At 37.1% G+C, this 21528-nt stretch overlaps 5 protein-coding genes and 1 non-coding gene across 6 annotated transcripts; 1 reads left to right on the forward strand and 5 right to left on the reverse strand.

Annotated features, from left to right (window-relative positions):
* The first annotated feature begins 70 nt into the window (after positions 1-70).
* LOC106650389 lies at positions 71-4111 on the forward strand. Its single transcript, XM_014368360.2, has 5 exons — positions 71-901; positions 1482-2333; positions 2410-2803; positions 2881-3184; positions 3257-4111. The coding sequence occupies exons 1-5, from the start codon at positions 774-776 to the stop codon at positions 3358-3360; spliced, it is 1782 nt and encodes a 593-aa protein (XP_014223846.1). The 5' UTR covers positions 71-773; the 3' UTR covers positions 3361-4111.
* A 1289-nt stretch (positions 4112-5400) lies between these two features.
* LOC106650502 (regucalcin-like) lies at positions 5401-7537 on the reverse strand. The gene has a single exon (XM_014368530.1). The coding sequence runs from the start codon at positions 6647-6649 to the stop codon at positions 5558-5560; it is 1092 nt and encodes a 363-aa protein (XP_014224016.1). The 5' UTR covers positions 6650-7537; the 3' UTR covers positions 5401-5557.
* Positions 7538-7628: 91 nt separating this feature from the next.
* Positions 7629-9702, reverse strand: LOC106650503 (gamma-glutamyl hydrolase-like). The gene is made up of 7 exons (XM_014368531.2): positions 9162-9702; positions 8863-8986; positions 8747-8797; positions 8600-8674; positions 8253-8514; positions 7922-8150; positions 7629-7840 (listed from the first exon to the last, which is right to left on the reverse strand). Exons 1-7 carry the CDS (start codon positions 9271-9273, stop codon positions 7710-7712), a joined length of 984 nt encoding a protein of 327 aa, XP_014224017.1. The 5' UTR covers positions 9274-9702; the 3' UTR covers positions 7629-7709.
* A 93-nt stretch (positions 9703-9795) lies between these two features.
* On the reverse strand, positions 9796-15938 carry LOC106650504 (ras-related protein Rab-39B). Its single transcript, XM_014368533.2, has 3 exons — positions 15216-15938; positions 12123-12232; positions 9796-11873 (listed from the first exon to the last, which is right to left on the reverse strand). Exons 1-3 carry the CDS (start codon positions 15321-15323, stop codon positions 11435-11437), a joined length of 657 nt encoding a protein of 218 aa, XP_014224019.1. The 5' UTR covers positions 15324-15938; the 3' UTR covers positions 9796-11434.
* A 130-nt stretch (positions 15939-16068) lies between these two features.
* On the reverse strand, positions 16069-21252 carry LOC106650498 (fanconi-associated nuclease 1-like). Its single transcript, XM_014368527.2, has 10 exons — positions 21175-21252; positions 20766-20907; positions 19330-20698; positions 18835-19246; positions 17917-18036; positions 17381-17833; positions 16898-17315; positions 16695-16817; positions 16513-16624; positions 16069-16436 (listed from the first exon to the last, which is right to left on the reverse strand). Exons 2-10 carry the CDS (start codon positions 20892-20894, stop codon positions 16414-16416), a joined length of 3159 nt encoding a protein of 1052 aa, XP_014224013.1. The 5' UTR covers positions 20895-20907; positions 21175-21252; the 3' UTR covers positions 16069-16413.
* On the reverse strand, positions 18168-18239 carry Trnae-uuc. The gene has a single exon. It is a non-coding gene; the product is annotated as a tRNA-Glu (tRNA).
* Positions 21253-21528: the final 276 nt, after the last annotated feature.

Here is a 21528-nt window from a genome sequence, read left to right on the forward strand (position 1 = left end):
TGCGCGTGCAAAAAATATATATAAATATATAATGTTAGCACGACCGCGTTATATATTGCATATAATTTAGTATTCGACACAGCTCAGCAGCAACAGCAGCAGCTTACACATTTGATGGTAAACTGCAAACGCGATGTTGCGCGCAAGCGATAAGGTCTAGAATAGGCCACTGCTTAGTTTGCAGCGCGTCATCGGTGCAAGAGATTCGCAAAATATCTGTGCATAGTGCGCGGCGCGCCTCGTCGTCGACGAGCTACGTTTTATTAACGTAGTGTAACCTTGAACCTGACTATATATCTATACACGGAGTACGAATGCACGTCGCACGAAAGCGTATAGCGCACATAGTACAGGACTGCGTGAAGGATATCCCAGCGTAAGGTTTTTTGGGGAGTGTCAGTCAGTGCTTGGCGATCGAGTGCAGCGCGCCACCCAGCTACGTAGGCTTCGTATGTGCACACAGACACACACGTTTCGCGACCCGTGAACGACCTGCATTGCTCAAACGCAGCGCTAATATAATACCTGCTGGTCCAGGTAAACGGAGGAATTTTTGGCAAAAGTGACGAGAAGACCGAGTAGTGTTTATTTATAATTCGCCCCTACTATTACAATTTAGAGTTTTGCTCTATATGTGCATTTTGCATAGAGATCGTCGGAGTGGAAAGTTGCAGTTGCAGTTGCAGTTGCAGAGTGAGTTCGCGCGTGTGTGAGTGCTGGGTACATACCCGTATTTCGATACACAAACGTCCATCGACGATTTGACATTTAACATGGATCCTGCCATATTTCCTGAGGAAATTTGGATTAAGATTTTGCTTGGGTGTGATGTACCTGATATCATTGCCTTCGGCAGTACCTGCAAATACCTGCGTAAAACTTCGGACACGGATTATCTGTGGTGAGTGCAATGCATATTATACCTATATGTGTGCCAGTGCACGAGTATGTGTAACGTTAGTAGAGTAGTAACGTGTGTAGCGCGCGCGAGTACTTGCATATATATAGTAAAAGACTAGCGTACACATAGTACGTGAGTGCAATTATTGATTGCGTCAATGGCATTGAGGTTATAAGCTCTGGAAATTCGCGTGAAATCGCATTATATCCTGCGAAACGTGATCCTTGATTCTATGACCTGATCGTCTTGCGCCTTAGGATTTGCATCGAATTTTTAATTTACGCGCATTGCTCGTTGCGGTACTTATTGTTTTTGACAGCTTTTTACGGCATCGGTAGTTCACGTTGAAGAATAGCACGAATAAAATCAAGTTTATTCATTAATTAAAATATTCGCTGTTTGTATTTTTTGCAAATACGCCAAATAATATTAAGACGTTCAATGATTTACCGACGCTTGCACACATTTAATTTCACCGCCATTTGTAGAATTATCTAAAAAGTATTTCGATTACATCGAGAATGCTTTTTTTTCTATCGATCATCGACGATCAATTTATATTTTTTTCATGATATTCTAGGAAACTAAAATGGCTACAGCTCACTTCAAAAGTAAATTTTCAATTTCCGGACGTCAAGTCTCTGCAAGTAATCAACGTCAGTTTCAAAGCCATGTGCTACAGGCTACATATGATGATGGCCCTCAACGAAAGTACAGAAAATATGTTTCCAAAATGTTGTTACTGCAGTGGTTATACATGCCAAAAATATTGCACCGAAAGATCTAGCACTAAAGTAGTCATAGAAATAGGCAATAAGTACACATGGGTTATAACTCCAAATTTTGGGTTGAGGAGACACTGCTCAATGCTTGGCTTCCCGAAATATAACAAACAGATGACTCATGTGGAACAAGTACCTTCTCAACTCCCTCCACAGAGTGCACCTAGCAGTAGTTGCAGAAGAAAATTGGAAGGAAAATTCGTCAGTAAAAAGTCTCTGGTAAAATTGTTGAAACTTTCTGAACCAGAGTCTACTAAACTTCCGCCTCGCAGTGGACCATTCTGTGTATTCTGCAATTCAGTACAATTGTATAGAGAAAAAAGGAGGCTTGAATTACATCCTAATGATGCATCTTGTTGTCCTCATCTTAATGCAAACCATCAGAAATTAATTAATGGTTATTGCACAGATACAAAAGAAATTTTAGGCATACCAAATATTGATTTATTGAATCCAGCTCAAGCTTTGCTTATGGATGGATCATTTTCAGTTTTAAAGGATTTTGTTGATCATTTATTTAGACAAATGGGTCTTACTGAAACCCTAAGAAAACCTAATACAGTTCTTATGCTGTGTGAACCATTAGGAATGAGCATATCAATTAGGAAACAACTTTTACATTATTTATTCCAAGAAGTCAAAATTGCTAAGTGAGTAAAAATATTTTCTATTTGAATATTGGTTTGATAAAAAATATATTTTAATTTTGTAATATGTTACTTACAGAGTATGTTTAGTACCTAAACCACTATCTGCATGTGCTATGATTGGAATAGACACTTGCATTGTTATAGATAGTGGCGCTTTAAGTACAAGTGTAGCTGTTATAATTAATAATAGAGTTGTACCTTCTTGTTGGAAAATAATACCTGTTGGTGGATGGCATGTAGCTTATTATTTAAAACAAGCAATGAATTGGCAACCAAAGGAGTGTCAGGAAATACCGATTTCTTATCTAGATTCCCCTACTGTGAAAGAACGCTGTAGGCTCTTATTGGATATGCAAGATGGCGAATTTCATAATAGATATGATAAATTCAGCAAAGGGGGACAAAGCAAACCTGATAAAGTAGATATTGATATCAGAGTTGATACTTATGCTAACTGTAAAAGGGATTGGGTATGTATCATACAATTAAAATGATCGAATTATTGGAAGTATTGAAATTAAAAATCGAATGCATTTTTTTTCAACAGAGAGTAACATTAGGATCAGAATTATACACAGCTCCAGAGCTCATGTATGTCAGCATGAATTTACCTGAAGCAGTCAAAGAAGTCACAAAAGGACTTCCTGAAATCGTTAAAAAGGAATGTTTGTCTCACATTCTCTTGACTGGTGGAAATACAGATTTACCTGGATTTGAATTACGATTGCGACAAGATTTGAAAAAAGTCTTTCCAGAATATGCACCTCTTTTAGAAGTAAAAGGCTGTCTAGGCACCCACTGCTGGAACGTAGTAATGGGATCCTTGTATGTGCCTTTATCTTTGCATCCAGGTAAATTGAACTAACAGATTAATTGGATGATAAACATTAAAAGAAATGTAATAAGTCTCTTTTTATTTATAGATAAAATTGCACCAGAATATTCAGAGGGATGCTCATTTACATTATCAAGAGAAAAATATATTCTTTTTGGTTGTGAATCGTTAGATGAAGAAATTTATGATTAAATAATTGAGTCTTGATTAAAAAGGTTGATAAAGTTTCATATCGAGATTTTATAACAGCAAAATTATAGGATAAATTGAAAAATATTGAATATCCGTTCAGAGCACGAAAAAAATAAAAAATATTATATTACGTATCTAGGCCGTGAAAAAGAGAAAACTTCCAAGGTTCGTGTAATTAGTGTCCGAGGCTGATGAACACGTTTACTGGGTCTTTTTTAAGTCGCAGGCTAAGTGTATATACAATATTTCGTGAAGTCCCTGAGCAAAATGTAACCATTTCCCCTAGGCGTTAGGCTGAAAAAGAGTTGCTTTCGGATGGATTATCGAAAAAAATATGTTACCATCTTGCGATAGATTATATCCCATGTTATCAGTGAAATTGTTGGGAATTGTAAAAGTCAAATGATTAAAAATTTCGACTAACATCAATCGGATATATGTGTATTAAATTTTGCTTACAGATCATCTGAAATATCAATCTGCTAATAATAACTGGTGTAACCAAACATCTAAAGTCATGATCTACATGAAATTAATATTACATACAATTATTGCGATAAAAAAATTCATAGTCATTACTTATCACATAAATCAACAGTGGTAAAGCATTTAATTGAACATTCCAATTGATATAAAATTCAATATTTTTAATTTCGTTTGCTTTTTCACTGTTTGTTGAATTCAGTTTGTTGAATTTTCATTTCAAAAAAGTTGATTTAACTCTTCAATCGAAACTCTTTCTCTCTATCTCTCTCAAAGTAGTTAATTAATGAAAAAAAAATTAATTTTTTTGTTGTTGTCACTTCTAATTTACTTGAGTTTTTTTTTAAATTAAAATTAATAACGATTTTTTATGATACTAAAAAAATATTATATAGTAATGAAAATCAGATTTTCATGGTTGTTAAATTTGTTTCACATTTAAAAAAAAGTATTTCACTGTATTTTTTCAAAAGTATTCAATTTATGAAGAATTGTATTAAGTACGAAGTATCGAATGTTTATATGGACATTATTAGAATGACTGAATTGTAATTTTTGTAATTAAGTTGTACTTGTTTTGTATATAAGAACGGTGTGTAAAAGTGTCCGATGAAAATGCTTTAGTATTAAAAGTATAAAAGATTATTGTGATAAAGGACTTGGTATTTCTTAAAAATTACAAAAAAAATATGAAAGAAAAATATGGTAAGTTTTACAATAATTATCAGTTGTTTCGTAAATTTATATGGAAGAAAATCTTGCCAAAAATAAATTAAATGAATATAGGAAAGAAATATAAAAGTTATATAGCTGGATTTCTAGTCATATTTGGAATTTAGAAACATAAAATGTTTACTTCCGTGTTAAGATATATTAAATGAAAAAAAATCCATGGTAATAGGATAATGTAAGGAAATAAAAATTGGAAACGGCGTGAAAATTAACACGTGCATTCATAAAAAAATATCATTAAAAATTATCAAATTTTCAACTGCTTCTTGTACTACGATTGATTTTTAAAATTGAGCGTCATGGATTATAAAATAATAAACATATTTACACATAAATATTATGATCTTAACGAATTTAAAAAAAGGATCTTTCTGCGATTAAATATAATGATTTTTTGCTGTATCTGGTTGAAATAATTGCTAATTATAGATTTATATTTTAGAATTTTTATTGTTACAAATTTTTTGTTCAAGAAAATGAATTATGCTTCAGAGTTTATTGCATTAATCGTATAACAATTAGCTTACATAGTAAAGTACGGCTACAATTACAGTTATAAAGGTATTCGATTTTTCATTGTATATGTACATCATTCTTCTGTAATTGCTAAACTAATGATTAAGCTGTATTTTATACTTTAGTTTCATAAAAAGTTAAGTTTTCTTTTGTAAAATTCTTTTAGATTTAATAGATTTTCTTATAAAATTTTAAATATCTACAAATTGTCACCTTATTATAAATTTTATAAATAAAATGGTATGAAAAAATTATGTCTAGTTTTTAAAAAACGCAATTTGAATCCGATCATTAAATCAAAACTTCATATAAATTTTATATAAATTATTTATTGCATTCTCAATATACTAACTTACTAACAATAATAATTTGGTATTTTCTTAACAACTAAAACGTATAAAATTCTGTATAATGATTTTATTCATACTAGTGAATGGTAATTTTAATGGAAGAAAAGTGTGAATTTTTATTTGCCAGAATATTTGAAATTGTAAGGTGGGAGACCAGTTACCCCTAAACCTTTGATGGCAAAAAGACTTCCAGCATCAGGTTTCCTTGACTTCTCTTCGTCACTCATATTAACGCGAGCCGATGTGACGTACAAAATATCGAGATTCGGCCCACCGAAGGCAACACTGGTTATTTTGTCAACGGGCAACTGAACCTTTTGCAACAATTTTCCTGACTTGGGATTCACTTGGATAACGGCAGCCCCGTCGAAGAGGGCGACCCAGAGATTACCCTGCACGTCGATAGTCATGCCATCGGGAATACCCTTGATGTTGTTCTTCTTGAGATCGAAGACGACCCTCTTGTTGTGCATGTCGCCGGTGCTGACGTTGTAATCGAAGGCCCAGACCTGATGGGTGGGCGAATCGATGTAATACATGACGTTGTCGTCGAGGCTCCAGGTCAGTCCGTTGCTGATGGTGACGGGCGAGATGACGCTCTCGGGCTTGAGGTCGGGCCCGATCCTGTAGAGGCTGCCGCGATTCGGCGCGATCTGGCCGCCGACGTCGTGGGCCATGGTGCCGAGCCAAAATCGGCCGGCCGCGTCGCACTTGCCGTCGTTGATGCGAGTATCGCTGCGATCGGTGTCGAGCGAGGCGATCTTTTTCATGGGCGGCTCGTCGGCGTTCTCCTCGCCGTTCCAGGTGACGAGGACGAGGTCGGTGCCCGAGGCCGCGACGAACTTGTCATCGCTACCCTCGACCGGAATCGCGACGCCCACATAACCGTGCTTGACGTGGGCGTAGGTTACTTTCTTGGTGAGCGGATCGAAGCGGAGGATCTTGCGCCCGTCGATGTCCACGTAGTAGAGCTTCTGCTTCTTGACGTCCCAGTGGGGGCCCTCGCCGAGCTCCACCGAGTCCGCGACTTTCTCAACGACGATCGTCGACATGTCCGCCGCTGCTGCTGCTGATGCTGCTGTAGATTCGTTGCCGCTGGCACCGCTACTGCTACTGACGGTCGTACGCGACTCGATCGGCTGCAGACAACACGAGCAGACGACAGCGACTGCCAAAGCGCCGACTAAATTCACGCGCAATAAGCCCATTTGAAGCGGGTGCGCGAGCTTTTATAATTTTCGATCGACCTGCTCGAGCAGACGTGCGATACGGTCCCTATGCAAACACGAGCGCAGCAAACTTTGCAATAATATACAATAAACGCGACGCCTCGAGTCGACGAGGTTATACGCGCTGCCAGAGATAATGACTGTTTTCCGTTTGCTCGGCTCTCGTGTACTTATAGATTCTTATGTAAAGGAAATATATATATATACACGCTATGATCTGCGGCCCTCCCGCGATAGTTTCTCTCATAGAAAATGATCGTATTTACTCGCGTAGCAGCTGTCATGCAGATGCTGGTGGTGGTGGTGGTGGTGTTGACCGAGAATTCATAATAAAACATCTTTTTGACGTGCTTTCTCGCGGCGTCCGCGTGGAAGGTCGTAATTTTTTCATTACGTAACTCCATAAATTATTCCTTATGAAGCTTTATTACAAGCGATAATTAACCTTCTTCACGCCATTGTGCCGATTTTTTTTCCTTCTCCAACTCTTGAAGCCGATCGCATAAAAAAAAAATAATACTCGTGATCAATTCGTTCCTTGTTCTTGGTGCATGTAATCGAACGCGTTAAGGCAACGGAACGAAAAAAAAACGATTATCTGCGTAAAGTCGTACGATCCGCGGCTGCTGCACGAGGCAATGACCATCGTTGCAGCTTTATTTTCTATCAATATTTACTCGATAATATATTTTGCGTTGTTTATTGATGCGCGCGAAAGAGAAATGCGAATGTATATGTCATTAATTTCCAATGATGCGATTTCTTTATTTATTTATTTTTTCTTATTCAAACAACGGGTTATCGCTGTTTGTATCGTGGAAATTATGTTTAGCTTGCAAGTTACGACTGCCTGTGGCTCGCGCGGGTCTGTTGTTAGAAGTTATTTGACTTTTCTCCCATTTTTAAATTTAATATCGTGAAAATGCCAACGTAGATAAATGATTGGTTACGAACGTAATGACGGATTCAAAATAGTGTATTTATTCTGCCGGCTTTATTTTTCCTCGCACATAATCACGTACTTTTTGACATGTTTTTTTTAGCGCTTCTCGAATAAATAGCAAACATCGTACGATGCTCCTTTCTGTCCGGTAAAAGTCGCCGGATAATTGTAAATCAGAGCGGCATTTTCTTCGCTCTTGTTGTGGAAGCTATGCTGATTCTTACGAGCTGAAAAAGGAAAAAAAATTACAACACTGAACAATCGCATCCTAATACATTAATTCATCTAGTTATGCTCGGATTCGGTACCTTCGTTGACGAAGAAATTGGCGAAATACTGGGATACTTGTATGGCGTTTTGAGTGTGAGGCACGTTCTTGCCCGGTCTCCACTCGTAGGCGTTCTTTTCCGGGTGAAATTGCACGCCGTAAAACGGATGGGTCACGTGCTCCAGCGTCGATATGAACTTCTTGTTGCTCTCGTCGCGATTGTAGGACATTACTCGATAATCTTCGGAAATTTGCGCCTCGCGCAGCGACTGCAATGCACAACAACAGTCAACGTACGGAGCATCGCGCATCGAGTCGAATTTCGCGCTTCAAAGCGCATCAATTTTTTTCGTCGGATTGGATCGACTCACCTGTTTGTTGAAGCAGAATCTGTGATAATTCCAGGTAACGTTTTCCGTCTCGAGAACGTTGACGAGATTTTCCGATGCATTGCGGAACAGACGGCTCTTGCGGTAGTCATTCGTCAGCTCCAACGGGACGGCTCGATTTTTGCTCGAGCAATCGAATCGGTAATCCTTGCGATTGCTCGCTATGTAGAGAAGAACTTCGAAACCTAAGCATGTGCCCCAGATAGGAAAATAATCCCCGTTCGTGTTCAGCCTCGTCGCGATACTAGAAAAAAAATCGGATGATGTTACTTGGAACGAGTTTTTTTTAGGTCTTGCCCTGATAGTCGATGAAGTACTACGATACGAACTTGTAAATTTTTTCAGCTGATTCGGCATAGCCATTAGTTACGTTGAACCATGCGGCGCCACCCGGAAGTAAAACCCTGCATAAGTAGTTGAACGTTCGTGAGATATAGTCAAAAGATTCAATTTGATCAATAAGTTTCGTTACTTACCCATTCACTTTGCCCAAAATGTCTTCGTAGTAAGCCTCGGTTTGTCCAAGCCTATTATTTGTAATCGTTTAGCGAATAACTCGTAGAATGAAAAGCAAGAAGAAAAATGTAATTACCAAATCGGTGCCACCCTGGCTCCCGCGCCCTCGATAAATTTCACATAAGAAGCTGCCAAGTAAGCGTTGTAAGGTCCTGGATAGAGCTCCTTCAACTGATATGATATTTCCTGCGTCAGAATCCCTGCGGCAAATCGTAATTCTCAATTTTTGCTTTTCCACGACCAAGATTAATCGGCGTGTACATAAACTCGGTAAGCAACTTTTGATGACGCGCGCGAGTGCAGCAGCCGCAAGAGATAAACAATTTTATCGACAAAGCCGCGGAAACAACATTATACAATGCGCAAATAACTTACCAATCACAGGCCGGCTATTGAGTTTCGCGCCATGTTTCGTAGCGGCTACCAGGAGAGTCGGGTCCGCCAGGCAGCTCAAGCAAACAGCCAAAAACACCAGAGCCGGACGCATCTCCTTTTTTTATTTTTTCGTCGCTCCGAGCCCAAAATTTCTCTCTCGGCGCGTCTGCCGGTGCTGGGGCTTTTATCGCGAGTGCGTGTGTGTTTATATACACGCGAACAAGAGAGAGAGAGAGAGAGAGAGAAAGAGCGAGAGAGAGGCCTCTATGTAATAGTCGAATATATTTGCCGAGCCGAGCACTTCATCTTCGATACTTCGTATGTGCATGCGTCATCGTCGCGCTTGCACAACTACTCCGCGATCTCGTTGTGTGTATATATGTGCGTGTGCTTTACATTTGAGCTATATAACAACGGCCTGATAATAAGAACCGTGGAAAATAAAAGAAATGTATACCGATGATAAAATCGCTACCAGTCCACAATGAAATCGTGGGGGTCTCTTCCGATATTGATTAATCGTGCTTACGGTTTTATACACTTGTATACGCACGTCTGCTTTATTGTAACGACAGCCTTAGGTAATAGAGACGCTTGCGAAACTTTCTTTTGTCAACAATGAAGGTACAAGATAAAATTTTAAAAAATATTCATATATTATATGTAACCAACGTAAGTAATACAATATTTTTTTGCTTGTTTTCTTTACGCAAAAGTTCGCGATGACTCGATTAACGAGCATCGTATTTTTTCGCATTCACAAATTTGCTCTTGTGTTATTTTACTCGTATTAACTTTGCAATGAGAATTACAAAAATGGAAAGGCAGCTAATATGATTTTTTTCCACTTTTTGCTACACAGAATGCTTCTTGCATAAATCAGTACAATACATACTTTTTTTGAACATAAAAAATCATATTATTGTGAATTCGTTGCACCATGGCGCAAATTCTATAAAAAAAAACGTTTCCTATTTTCCTATTCTTTCGCATCAACGACAAGTTTTATAAAATAATTGCATGATTTATTAAAATTATTTCATACAAGTGTCGTAGAAAATGTTCGCATGTGAAATTTGATGAAATTCTACAGCTTATATAGCATCCAGCACAATTACGAAGTTATAATATAGAGTGATGTAAATGTTAATAGACGCAATGTTTTTCGTAGATATACATAGACGAATTATATATGAAAATATTAACTTTGTTCGTTTTTCTTAAGGTTAATTTTCATTTAGATAATATCGACTCTGATTTTATAGGAAAAAACAAATTGTTTTTTAATTTCAAGTAAAAACGAGTCAACTTATGCACATATAAGTAAGATTTAGTCTCTAAATTATCAGACAGTAGTAAATATCAAGTAAATCATCAAAAAACGTACATAACGTTCATATTGAATTTTAGTCTTACAGTTTGACGCTATGCGTTAGGTAAATAAACGTATAATCAAACTCACTTTTATACAATCTATGTACAAAATGAAAAAAATGTGAAGATCTATACATGTTAACTATCAGCTATGAGATAGATACTATGAATGCATGAAAACTTGAAAGTTCTTAAAAGATCGATGGTAATTTTGAAAATGTGACAAATAATATTAGTTGAGTAACTCAATCATAGTACCGTAACTTGAAATAATGAGCAAATGAAGATCACACACAGTTTTTTTCTTTAAAAGTTATGATGGAGTTTCAAAAATATCAGCGGAAACATCACAATACTGCACCGCTTTTCAAGTATGTTATTTTTACAATATAATTTTCTGCATTACAGTCTATAAATTTCAAAAGTTCGGAGAAGAAATGCAGTTGACATTTTGTTCGTGATGAGTTCCGTCATGATTTGAATTTTTCGCCACGATCGTCGCTTTTATTTTGTATGCGCGTATAAAAACACAATGAATAACAGTATAAATACTTTAAAAAATTGGCAGCTGTCGTCCCGCATTTCTTTTTCATACAAACGTAGCCTCTTCCAGCTCTCTGGCAAATCTTTTTGAATCACATCGTTGGGAAAGCATCAACAACATCAACGAATTCTTCATATATTACTACATATGACTAGTGAAAAAGTTTTGGTAATGCAAAAACGATTGCAACATCAGCTATCGAAATGAAAGCTCAACTGCATGTCTTCTACGAACAAGAAGTCACTTAACGATCGGCCATTATCGTTACTGACAAAAACAAATAATAATAAAAAATCGATTTGTATCGCATAAAATTATAAATGTCGACGTATTTATATTTATACAGTCATGTGTCCTAGCAGCAGGAACTCTTGGCAGGCTCGGCCTCGACGAGATTGAAGTCCAGACCACCGGGCCGCGCGAAGCCGGTCTTGATTCCGTCCCAGCCATCCTCGACTTTGTACTCGCCGTTCTGTATTCGATTGTAGACCTCTTGGGTGACGGTGCGGAAGGCCTCCTCGACGTTGAGGCCGGTCTTGGCGCTCGTCTCGACGTGGTGCACGCCGTACTGATCGGCGAAGGCGCGCGCCTCCTCCTTGGAGACCTCGCGGCGGCCGCCGTTCGCCACCAGGTCGAGCTTGCAGCCGACGAGGCAGAAGACCGGTCGGTGCGGCTCGATGTGACGTCGAGCCTCCATCATCCAGCGGGGAATGTGCTCGAACGAGGCGCGATTACACACGTCGTAAACGAGCAGAGCGCCCACGCTGTTGCGGTAGTACGACTTCGTTATGGACCTGAAACGAGATCAAAGACATTATTTTGTTGGATGAATAGAGCCGAAACTCTTGCCTAACTTGTATTGAATGGGAGAGAAAAAGTAAACGAATCTACGGTCACCCCATACATCTAAAGACCAACGTATAGTTTTACTCTGGCTATGTAAGGTTTCTCGCCCTGCGCGTGTTTAAGTTCACGATTCATTTTATTTTGTTTTGAAGGTGGGTTTTTGGTATTCGAAGCTGATCGATAAAACAAAATTGTACCTGAATCTCTCTTGTCCAGCTGTGTCCCAGAGCTGCAGTTTGATCCTCGTGCCGTCTTTCACCTCTATTAGCCTCGCAAAAAAGTCCACGCCCACTGTTGGGTCGGAGAGCTGCAAAAAAACGATTACGTCTTTAAACATATTCATAAAAACTGAATGATGTGTATGAAGCGTGCGTAGGTCAGTCGGATGTGATCTACATACGTATTGCTCTTAGCCGATTCGTATGAAACAAAATAAACCACAGATGTTGTAGTTAATAAACGCAAACATCGCGTTACGTAAAAATACCTGCATCTGCATTGCAAAGATTTTGAAAAAAATAATCGACTGCAGCGAGCATCTCGCCTGTGCAGAATGTGCTCGCAGTTGCATAAGTCATGCTAAACGATCCTTTGGTAACAGCAACGACGACGACGAAAAAAGCCGCAACTCGAGTAGTCGAGGGGAGAGCGTCCGCGCATTTGCCGCGCACGGATAATGTATTAGCATAAATTACTCGATCTCGTTTAATCAATTCGAGCTGCAGCTAGCCGAGCGGCAAATGTGTGCCATTTTCCTAACATTACATGGCGATAGCCTGCGAGGCGTGCGCGTCAACGCGTGTTGACTTATGGACGGCGGTATCCGATGGCGACTTTTAATTAGAAAATACATATAATCTCTCGCTCGTGTTGCGAGCCTAGAAGGTAAAAATGGTAAAAGTTGATATCGGATTTGATTTGAGCGATAGCGTAAATCCATTAATTATTTTTTCCTTCATTAATATCACGCAAGCCGTGGAGATCTTAACGATATCGCAATATCATCGGAAATGTAACGTTACGAATGAATCGAAGAATTAGTTCTCGAGTGTTATTAATCAATTTTTAATAATTGAAAGCTCATTTTTTTATGGCACGTAGAAAATTAAATTATTATGTTAAATAGAGAACGCTCGTGAAAGTTTCATTAACCGTGTCGAGATGAGTACCAAAAGTAGGATTTCTAACGCCTAGGCCAGAATCCTAGGCATAATGTCACGAGCGAAAAGTAGTCATTATGATTTACGCACACATACGAGTTTCTCTCGCGTTGCACTTGCTCGGAATATGATAGGCAGATTATTGTTTCTGTTGCTCGCGGAACGTCTCATTACCCCGCGAATCTCCGGAGCAAAGATTTTTTACACGAGAGCGATCGCGCGAAATATAAGTACGCGCGCACGCTTTCTCCGCGGTATGCGGGGCGATATCGCTCGACGACGTGTTGAATGTACGACTCGTGTAACAATGCATTCGATATTTCATTCTTTTTTCTTCTTCTTCGTTGCGTGCCCTCGATAATCCGCGCGTTGCGATGCGTCGAAGAAAAAATGCCAGCTATCGACTAAATATGAATTCGTCGATGCGTGATCTGCACTTGTCGCCAGCATCGCTTGCTTTAACTTTGCGTTGAAAAACGATTGACAAAACTTCCGATGCCTCGTAAAATCAATGTTTTATTACGATATCAAGGCGCAGAGAGAATCGAGTATTGAAATTACTCACTAACTCATTGTACGATCGAAATACGTTATATGTTTTGATCACATGCCGAGAATATACTAATTTATTATCACGTATGGAACAACCGTGCGGAATTTCTATATAGATAAGAAAGTTTTGTGACGGGTAATTGCGTGCGATCGTGACAAATATTATTTGAGGAATTGCGATTTCTCTTTATTAAATGTGTCTTCTGTAAATTAGCTATTAGAATCTGACGCGATCCAGATATGAAAATTTGCATTCGACAATGATGAAAACTCTTTGTTTTGTGACTATAGACAAGAGCTTCGATTTCAAACAAAGTGCAGCATTGAATCTACGAAGCTACGATTGTTTCTTCGAGTGCAAAAATGTCGCAAGTGAACTTGTGGGTTTTCAATGGTGCGTTATTCATGATAAGCAACGTTTGAAAATAGATCGTGATTTATTAACTGCTCCTTTTTTGTCATTCTCGTGACTCATTGCTTAAAACTTCCCCGAAGTATTTATATTTCCGAGATGTAACTTTGTGCGCTTTGCCCACAACATAAAAATCTTGCCAGCGGAATTGCAATCGCTTCCTACGTATAGGTATAATTGCTTCGAAAAAGGGGAAAGCAGTAAAAGCTGTAAAATAATATCGGAGATACGAATTCAATAATCGTATTTCTCTGGCAACAGTCGGCGAGCAAAGTCTTTACCGCAGCCGTGTAGTCCACGACAGCCTTAACCCCAATCTAATATAAGAACGAGAGAAAGCTTCGCGCAAATGAACTCGCAGAGAAAGAGATAAAAGCGTCGATGCCCGTACGGTCCGCGACTGAGATTAGAAACGAGTGCGAGAATTTACGAAAAAGAAGAAGCTCGCGAAGAGCATATTTAGCATAATCGAGCGCGTATAGCAAAACGCTTCCAACTATTTATGTGTCATTTACTTTTAAACGTGTTTATTCTTATTAAAAACCCATAACTTAAAAAGTCGTAGCTAAAAATTTTTCGTAGCAACATTCCAATTTCGTACGCAGCATAGCCGATAGCGCGTGATTATTTTTCTCAACTGCGCACTTTGACAGCTCCATTGGTGGACTAATATACGAAGCATGTTTTGTCAGCACGCACATGTGTTTATATATCTGTTAAAAAATCTCATGCAAGCGATTCGAGCTGAAACTTCCAAGTAGACGTTGCGCGAGCAGAGTCTTACATTGCACCTTGTGCTTCGTACGTGAAATTAAATGCCCTCTCGATCCCTTTAAAAGCCTTGAAAGACTCCGATCAGACTCGTGTTTTCGTATTTGATGTTTTGACCCCCGCCGTCCGCCATCTTGGTTAATGACGTCACAAAGTCTAACGTTCAATCATGTTACTCAAAAAAAGAATTTCTAACGTCAATGCAGGTAAGGGAGCTAAAGCGCGACAATGCGCCAAAATAAAAGATTCAACAATATTCTATTCGGGGAGCTGACAGTGGCAGCATTATCGTCAGCATCGTTGGAGCAACCCACATACAAACACACACGGTACACGTGACACAGTAAAAAAAATGATGAAATAAAGCGAGATATCAAAAGAGGAAAAAAAATTACCTCGGCAAATTTGCCATCGGTGAAGTACTTGAGGAGCGAGCTTTTGCCAACTGTACTGTCACCGATTAGGATGAGCCTAAATTGGTAGTCGAAAATTGGCTCGACCATGTTTGACACTGTATTGCTTATTGTAAAATGCACGCACGAAACTGGCTAAATGCGCGCGTACGAATGTTTACTACGCACTATCTCGTGTATACGTTCGAATAAAGCACTACTATATACGATGAGCACGGCAAGCTGATGATGCACACCAGTCACTCTAGGAAGGCAGCTGATGCACGATGCTCTCCTCTGTCTCTTATTGTGTATATTTACGCAAGCAACGTGTGATTTATCGATATTAGGCACTTTTCCTGGCTGGCAGCGAGTTCAGGCAGCACAGACGCTTCTTATGTTCTCTTTTATGTAAGCTACAACTGCTTGTTGCTGGTATGTGTCATCAAGGCGGCATCCGAATTGTGGTCATTTGACAGACTCTCATAATTACACTACCGCTGCGTCAAAAGTTTTGTAATTTCTCTCTCTCTCTCTTTAATTTTTTTTCTTTGTAACCTAAGAGCCAGCTTGTATCGTGTGTGTGCACTCTCGAGACGGCTGCTGCCAAACGACTACCTGCCCCAGACGGCTGCGGTTGCTGCTGCGGATAATCTATCCTATACCGTTCTTTATTTCGCTCGGCGCTTTATTTTGACGACGATAAACACATGTATATATATGCAGAGGAGCGACTGCCGAGGAAATGTATGCGTAAGACGGACCGAGGACACGGCTGCGAGATTTGCTGCTGCCCGAGGCATTATTGTACACGAGTACTTATGAAAAAGTGTTCTCGCAATCACCTACAATGAAAACTTCGCGGAGCAGCGAACTTTACATTGCGGCGCGTCGAGTTCGAAAAATCAACTAAAAACACTTTCTACAGTTTTTTTTGTCAAAAATATAAATTCTTTTATTAATTTTTCGACGACATTCCATGCAACAATACCATTAACAATTACATTTTTTAAACTTAGATGATTTTGAATATAAACTTATGTTCTAAATAGAGATTTAGTTTGGAAACAGTACTCAATGCATTAAAATACTTTTTATGCACGCGAATAAATCTTTTATCATGCAATATAATCAATTTTAACTTCATAAAAAAATAATATATAATCTTTTAGATGTGTTTATGCTAATGCTCCATAATACATTATTTTGATCCTCTTCCCAGTGCTGCAAATGAAAAGTTTTCATTTAATTATTCAATTCAATTTTACAATAAAAAGGTAAATAAAAATCAATATTTTACCTTCTACATGGCATACTTCAACATCAAGACCTATTTGTTCCAAGTATTGAAGCCAAAGTTTTTGTTTCTGAGACAGTGAATCACCAGGTCCTTTCACTTCCACTATCTTGCACTAAAATTCATATTAAGGTATAATTTTTGATAAAGTTCGACCAGAAAAATATATAAATTTCATTTTTTACCGTTGAATTAATAACATTCCAAACAATGAGGTCTGGAAAGCCTGATCTCCATAATCTATAATTTGTGACCAATCTTTCGCAAATGCCTGTTACTCCACTTATTCCCATGCAAAGAACGACATCCTATGTGAATAAAGATGATACATTATTTTAATGACTAAAAAAAATTATGGAGATATTTCAGAGTTAAGAAATAAAAATACTTTAAACTGATCTTCGTTCTTAAATAATGGATTATTTGCCATTAATGACTGGTACTGTAAACAGTTGCAGTACTTATCATACAAAATCATAGCGAAAGTATCAGAATCCATGGCCCGCATGGATGTAAGTTTTTCTTCTATTGCTTCCTTTCGATTTTGGAAAAATTCTTTAGTGAACAAATCTAATGGCGCTGATTGGTAATCCGAAATAAATGTTCCCGGTACATAATAAGAGTATAGCTCATCCCAGAAAAATATCGTGAATAATGTAATTGGTAATGCACCCTCGCAATGAAGACCTTCGACAAACATCTCTTCACTGGTGTAATGCTGAAGCGCCAAGACTTCGACACTTCCGTAAAATTTGTCTCTGCCGTTTATAGTAATGCTCCATGTACTTTTGCCCGTGGATTCGGCCCTGTAAATTATTCATTTAATTTATATGATTGAATAAATCTTGGAAAATTATTAGTTGAGTTATACCTATTTGCCATATTGGCCTTTATAATTTTGGTATTGGCTGGTTGAGGTACTAATCCTTTCTCTTCTACATCCAACAAAGTCTTCTCAACTAATTCTCTGGTTTCCTTGCTCAATCCAGTTTTCCTTCTGGTTAATTTCCTCAATCTTTCTACAAGATCAGATACATCCACCTCGGTCAGAGTATTCTGCTGCAAGGCATGAATCGCCAACGCCGCGCTATTCTCCAAATTTTTCAAATGATGCATCTCAATCAATGCAAGCTCGCTGTACCATTTGCCCCGGCTGCTTTGAGAGAAAAGCTTATCATCTATAAGCGTTTTTAATATAGTCACAGCCTCAGGAATTGTTTCAGGACTTTTTTTGAAGGCATCAACGCTCATTGACATGACTTTCAGCCACGAATATTCAGCGACGAATTTTCGCACATGCAGTGGTAAAGTAGAGTTTTCCGGCCTGAAAAGTTAACAAAATAAGATTTAACATCGGAATTCTGGCTTTTATTGTAGCTTTCAATTATCGTTAAAAAATGTTTTTACCTTAATTTTGAATTTTTTATGTGATCCAAGGCAGTGCGACCCAATTTTTTTATATTTTCCCAGTCTTTTTTTTCGGTTGAAGCATAAGTTTCTCTAACTGCATTGTTAGCTTCGACGTATCTGAATTAGATTTTAATTAATGAAAATATTTTTTTAATCAAATTATAAATTTTAATTGGTATAAGAATAAATTAATGAATTAAAATTTCTACAATAAATTTCATTATATATTGAAAAAAATCACAAAAAAATTCCGATACCGGGAATCGAACCCGAGCCTCCTGGGTGAAAGCCAGGTATCCTAGCCACTAGACCATATCGGAGTATGAATGGTGGTGTCTACTAACTAATCAAATATAATGTATCATGATTTTTGTTTAATCGTTTATATCTTTTGCAACTTTAAACAACATCCAACATGAACTTAATATATCGTTTCAACGTATTTTTGAAAAGCTGCTTTTATGTATATCTAGAAAAGTTTACTATCCATTATCAAAAACAAAAGTTTTCATAATAAATATAAAATATAAAAAATAATACAAAAATATTGTATGAAAAATTAAAAAACTCAAAACTTTTGATACTTAATTAATTGAATAAAATTAAATAGAATTTACTGTCATAAGTCAAATAAACCCTAAAATAAAATTTTTAAACGGTTGAGAATTCTTTGAATACTTAAACGATTATATTAAAAAATCTCTATTCAATTGAACCAGCATTGCCAGGAAGCTCTCATTGATTAAGAGCGCGAATACATTAATATCTTAGAAATAAATTTATACTCAGCAGGAAAAAATACATGGTTAACATCTAATTAAATATTTTAGAGTTCAATATGAATCCTCAGCTTATTTGGTTGCTATAATAATTAGAATAATTTTCGGTAATTGTAGTAAAACTAAAAAAACTCACTCTTTCAGACTCTGTTGATTTTTAAAAATTGGAAACTGTTCTCCTTTTGGCCTGATGGGATACAATACTTCTCCTTTGTGCACATTAGTGAGTAGAAGGAAAAGATCAGCAATGCTTTCTTTTGGATCTTGTGTGGGGTGAAATAGAAGTAGAATTCTATTAAATATTTCTGTAACATTTGTTTCCATACAAACACATAATTTTAAAGTAATTTGTACTGTTGATCTCAACACAGTTTTTGGACTTTTTGCACCAACAAATAAAGATTTGGCAGAATTTCCATACTTCAATAATCTACCAAGTAATACTGGCTTAGTTCCTTTATTATTTATTTTGAATTTTTGACAAATAGTTTTGACTTCATCAGCTTGTAGCATATTTAAGATATCAGGCATATCTACTTTCTCAAGATCTAAAATAGGAAGTTTGTTTGTAAAAAAATTAGGTATTTTATAGAATAATGTATTCAAAATAAATATTTAGACAAAATTTTACCTGATGAACAAAATCCATTATCAACAAGTTCTTTAAAAAAAGGAACTAAATTATCAGAAATTTCTGGATACTTAATCAAACTAGCTCTGTGCCAACCTAATTTTCTTTTTAGCAATCTCACAAATAACATTTGAGATTCTTTTGATAAAGTGAACAGAGAAAATACTAAATTGAGTTCATCTATTGAAAAATAACCACAATTCATTGGATTAGAAAAAACGTTCATAACGATAGACATTAAATGATCTGCGTGTTTTTCTTGCCCAAAATTAATATCACGAATATCAAATTTAACACAGTTTGGGTTCATGACATCACTATATACCATTGAAAAATCAGACTTCTTATAAATAGATTCTAAATCAAATTCATTAGAATTAATGCTTCCTTGCCTCACAAGATTTAAATTTTCGACAGCAGCTCGAACATCATCCATGTTAATTCTATCAACAAAATATAATTTTTGAGGAGAGCTTTTCTTTGGAGATACTTTGCTTTTCTTTTTAAAAGGACTTTTTGTTGGAGATGTTTTTACTTCCTCAATATTTCCCATAGTCAAATTTATTTGACTAGGGCTTTTAACTTTGATAAATGCTTTTGAATCTACTGCTGGTTCTTTATCATTAGCACAATCTAAATTATCAAATTCATAGTCATCAATATAATGTTCTGATGATTCCATTTTGCAGGAAACTAAATTTTCTTTTGATATATCACTATTTTCATTAGGTGTAGAAACTTTTAACTGTAGCTCTGCACTTTCTTTCACAGGCATAGTGCAGGGTGCAGATGTATCAACATTACTTGCATCATCAAACAGACCAGTATCATCAAAGTGTTGTGATGGTTCAAGTTTATAGGGATAAGTTGCTTCATTTTTATGCATAGTTTTTTCAATACCAATCATATCATCTAGTTGTGTTTTAGTGCAGGGTGCAGACGTATCAACAGTATTTGCATCATCAAACAGACCAGTATCGTCAAAGTGTTGTGATGGTTCAAGTTTATAGGGATAAATTGCTTCATTTTCATGCATAGTTTTTTCAATATCAGTCATATCATCTAGTTGTGTTTTAATGCTCAGTTGAGTTGCCTCATATTGGCAGGGAATTTGATTTTCCTTTGCACCGCTTGCGATTACTTCTTGAGTAGATTCAATAGTACAAGATTTTTGCACTGCTGGGGCATTTTCAGTTGCATCAAAAGTTTCAGAATCGTGTCTTGGTTTCTTGATCACATTTTCAATCTGAGATGAAGATGAACGTTTTTTTTTGTTTAGACTTAATTTGAGCTTTTTCTTTGATGTGCTATCGAAAACTATTTTAACTTCGCTCTCTACTACAGGATACATAATTGATTTTCTTCGTAGCTGTTAATAAAATTGAATTAATTAAGTGCCATACAATATATAAAAGTAATGATAATGTGAAACTTACGGAAATCCTTCGTTTTCTTCCTTTGTTTTTTGGTGTTGAATCATAAAATTTTATTCCACAACCAGTATTCCTGTTAGATACAATTCTGTAAAATTGATCTAAAGTTGTTTGTTTCGTTCTTACAGACATTCTGGCATAATAACTGTAAATTATTGTAATTTAAAAGAAACATTTTAAAAACATGCAACCTATTTCAAATGCCCTCGAAAATTAATTTTATAATTTCCGATTTACGATCAAAAGTAACTTAATGTTTAAAAACATGCAACCTATTTCCAATGCCCTCTAAAATTAACTTTACAATTTCCGGTTTACAATCAAAATTAACTTAATGTTTACAAACATAGGAATTAGCTTAACTGGAAGAATATATAACAATCAATTTCAGGAATTGTTGAGGAATACATACCTTATGTCAGATTCAATAAACGTCTAAAAATAAACTTGATTCCATCGGTGCTCCTTCTCCCAATGCTCGATTCTTTATTATTTCATTTTAATAAGAGAGAAAGAAAGAAGTCGAGTCGCGTTTTTGTTTATACAATCAAAGTATATGCACAACTTGCAGCGCCACTGTGTCCTGTGTAGTGTGTTGCCTTGGCCGGTGTCCCATGTGCTGCCGCCTGCAGTGCCCAATAGTCATACGAAATGCAACTTTCACATGCGCATCGCCGACTAAACCGATTAGTCGTAATGTTCCGTCGTCTGTGACATGTGTGACAGTGTGGTGTAGTTGTACATGCACTGTAGTTACATCTGTCGA

The sequence above is a fragment of the Trichogramma pretiosum genome, unplaced genomic scaffold (assembly GCF_000599845.2).
Source record: "Trichogramma pretiosum strain Unisexual culture from Peru unplaced genomic scaffold, Tpre_2.0 scaffold4, whole genome shotgun sequence".
NCBI lineage: Eukaryota > Metazoa > Arthropoda > Insecta > Hymenoptera > Trichogrammatidae > Trichogramma > Trichogramma pretiosum.

Coding starts and splice junctions, on each gene's coding strand:
- LOC106650498 (XM_014368527.2), bottom strand. CDS start 20,894: ATGTCTGTAAGAACGAAACAAACAACTTTAGATCAATTTTACAGAATT. Junction 17,316..17,380: donor AAGGCCAATATGGCAAATAG/GTATAACTCAAC, acceptor AATAATTTACAG/GGCCGAATCCACGGGCAAAA. Junction 16,625..16,694: donor GGAATGTTATTAATTCAACG/GTAAAAAATGAA, acceptor TATGAATTTTAG/TGCAAGATAGTGGAAGTGAA.
- LOC106650504 (XM_014368533.2), bottom strand. CDS start 15,323: ATGGTCGAGCCAATTTTCGACTACCAATTTAGGCTCATCCTAATCGGT. Junction 12,233..15,215: donor CCGATGGCAAATTTGCCGAG/GTAATTTTTTTT, acceptor GTTTTTTTGCAG/CTCTCCGACCCAACAGTGGG. Junction 11,874..12,122: donor GCTGGACAAGAGAGATTCAG/GTACAATTTTGT, acceptor ATCTCGTTTCAG/GTCCATAACGAAGTCGTACT.
- LOC106650503 (XM_014368531.2), bottom strand. CDS start 9,273: ATGCGTCCGGCTCTGGTGTTTTTGGCTGTTTGCTTGAGCTGCCTGGCG. Junction 8,675..8,746: donor ATTTTGGGCAAAGTGAATGG/GTAAGTAACGAA, acceptor CTACTTATGCAG/GGTTTTACTTCCGGGTGGCG. Junction 8,515..8,599: donor TCAGCTGAAAAAATTTACAA/GTTCGTATCGTA, acceptor TTTTTTTTCTAG/TATCGCGACGAGGCTGAACA.
- LOC106650502 (XM_014368530.1), bottom strand. CDS start 6,649: ATGGGCTTATTGCGCGTGAATTTAGTCGGCGCTTTGGCAGTCGCTGTC.
- LOC106650389 (XM_014368360.2), top strand. CDS start 774: ATGGATCCTGCCATATTTCCTGAGGAAATTTGGATTAAGATTTTGCTT. Junction 902..1,481: donor TCGGACACGGATTATCTGTG/GTGAGTGCAATG, acceptor ATGATATTCTAG/GAAACTAAAATGGCTACAGC. Junction 3,185..3,256: donor GCCTTTATCTTTGCATCCAG/GTAAATTGAACT, acceptor TTTTATTTATAG/ATAAAATTGCACCAGAATAT.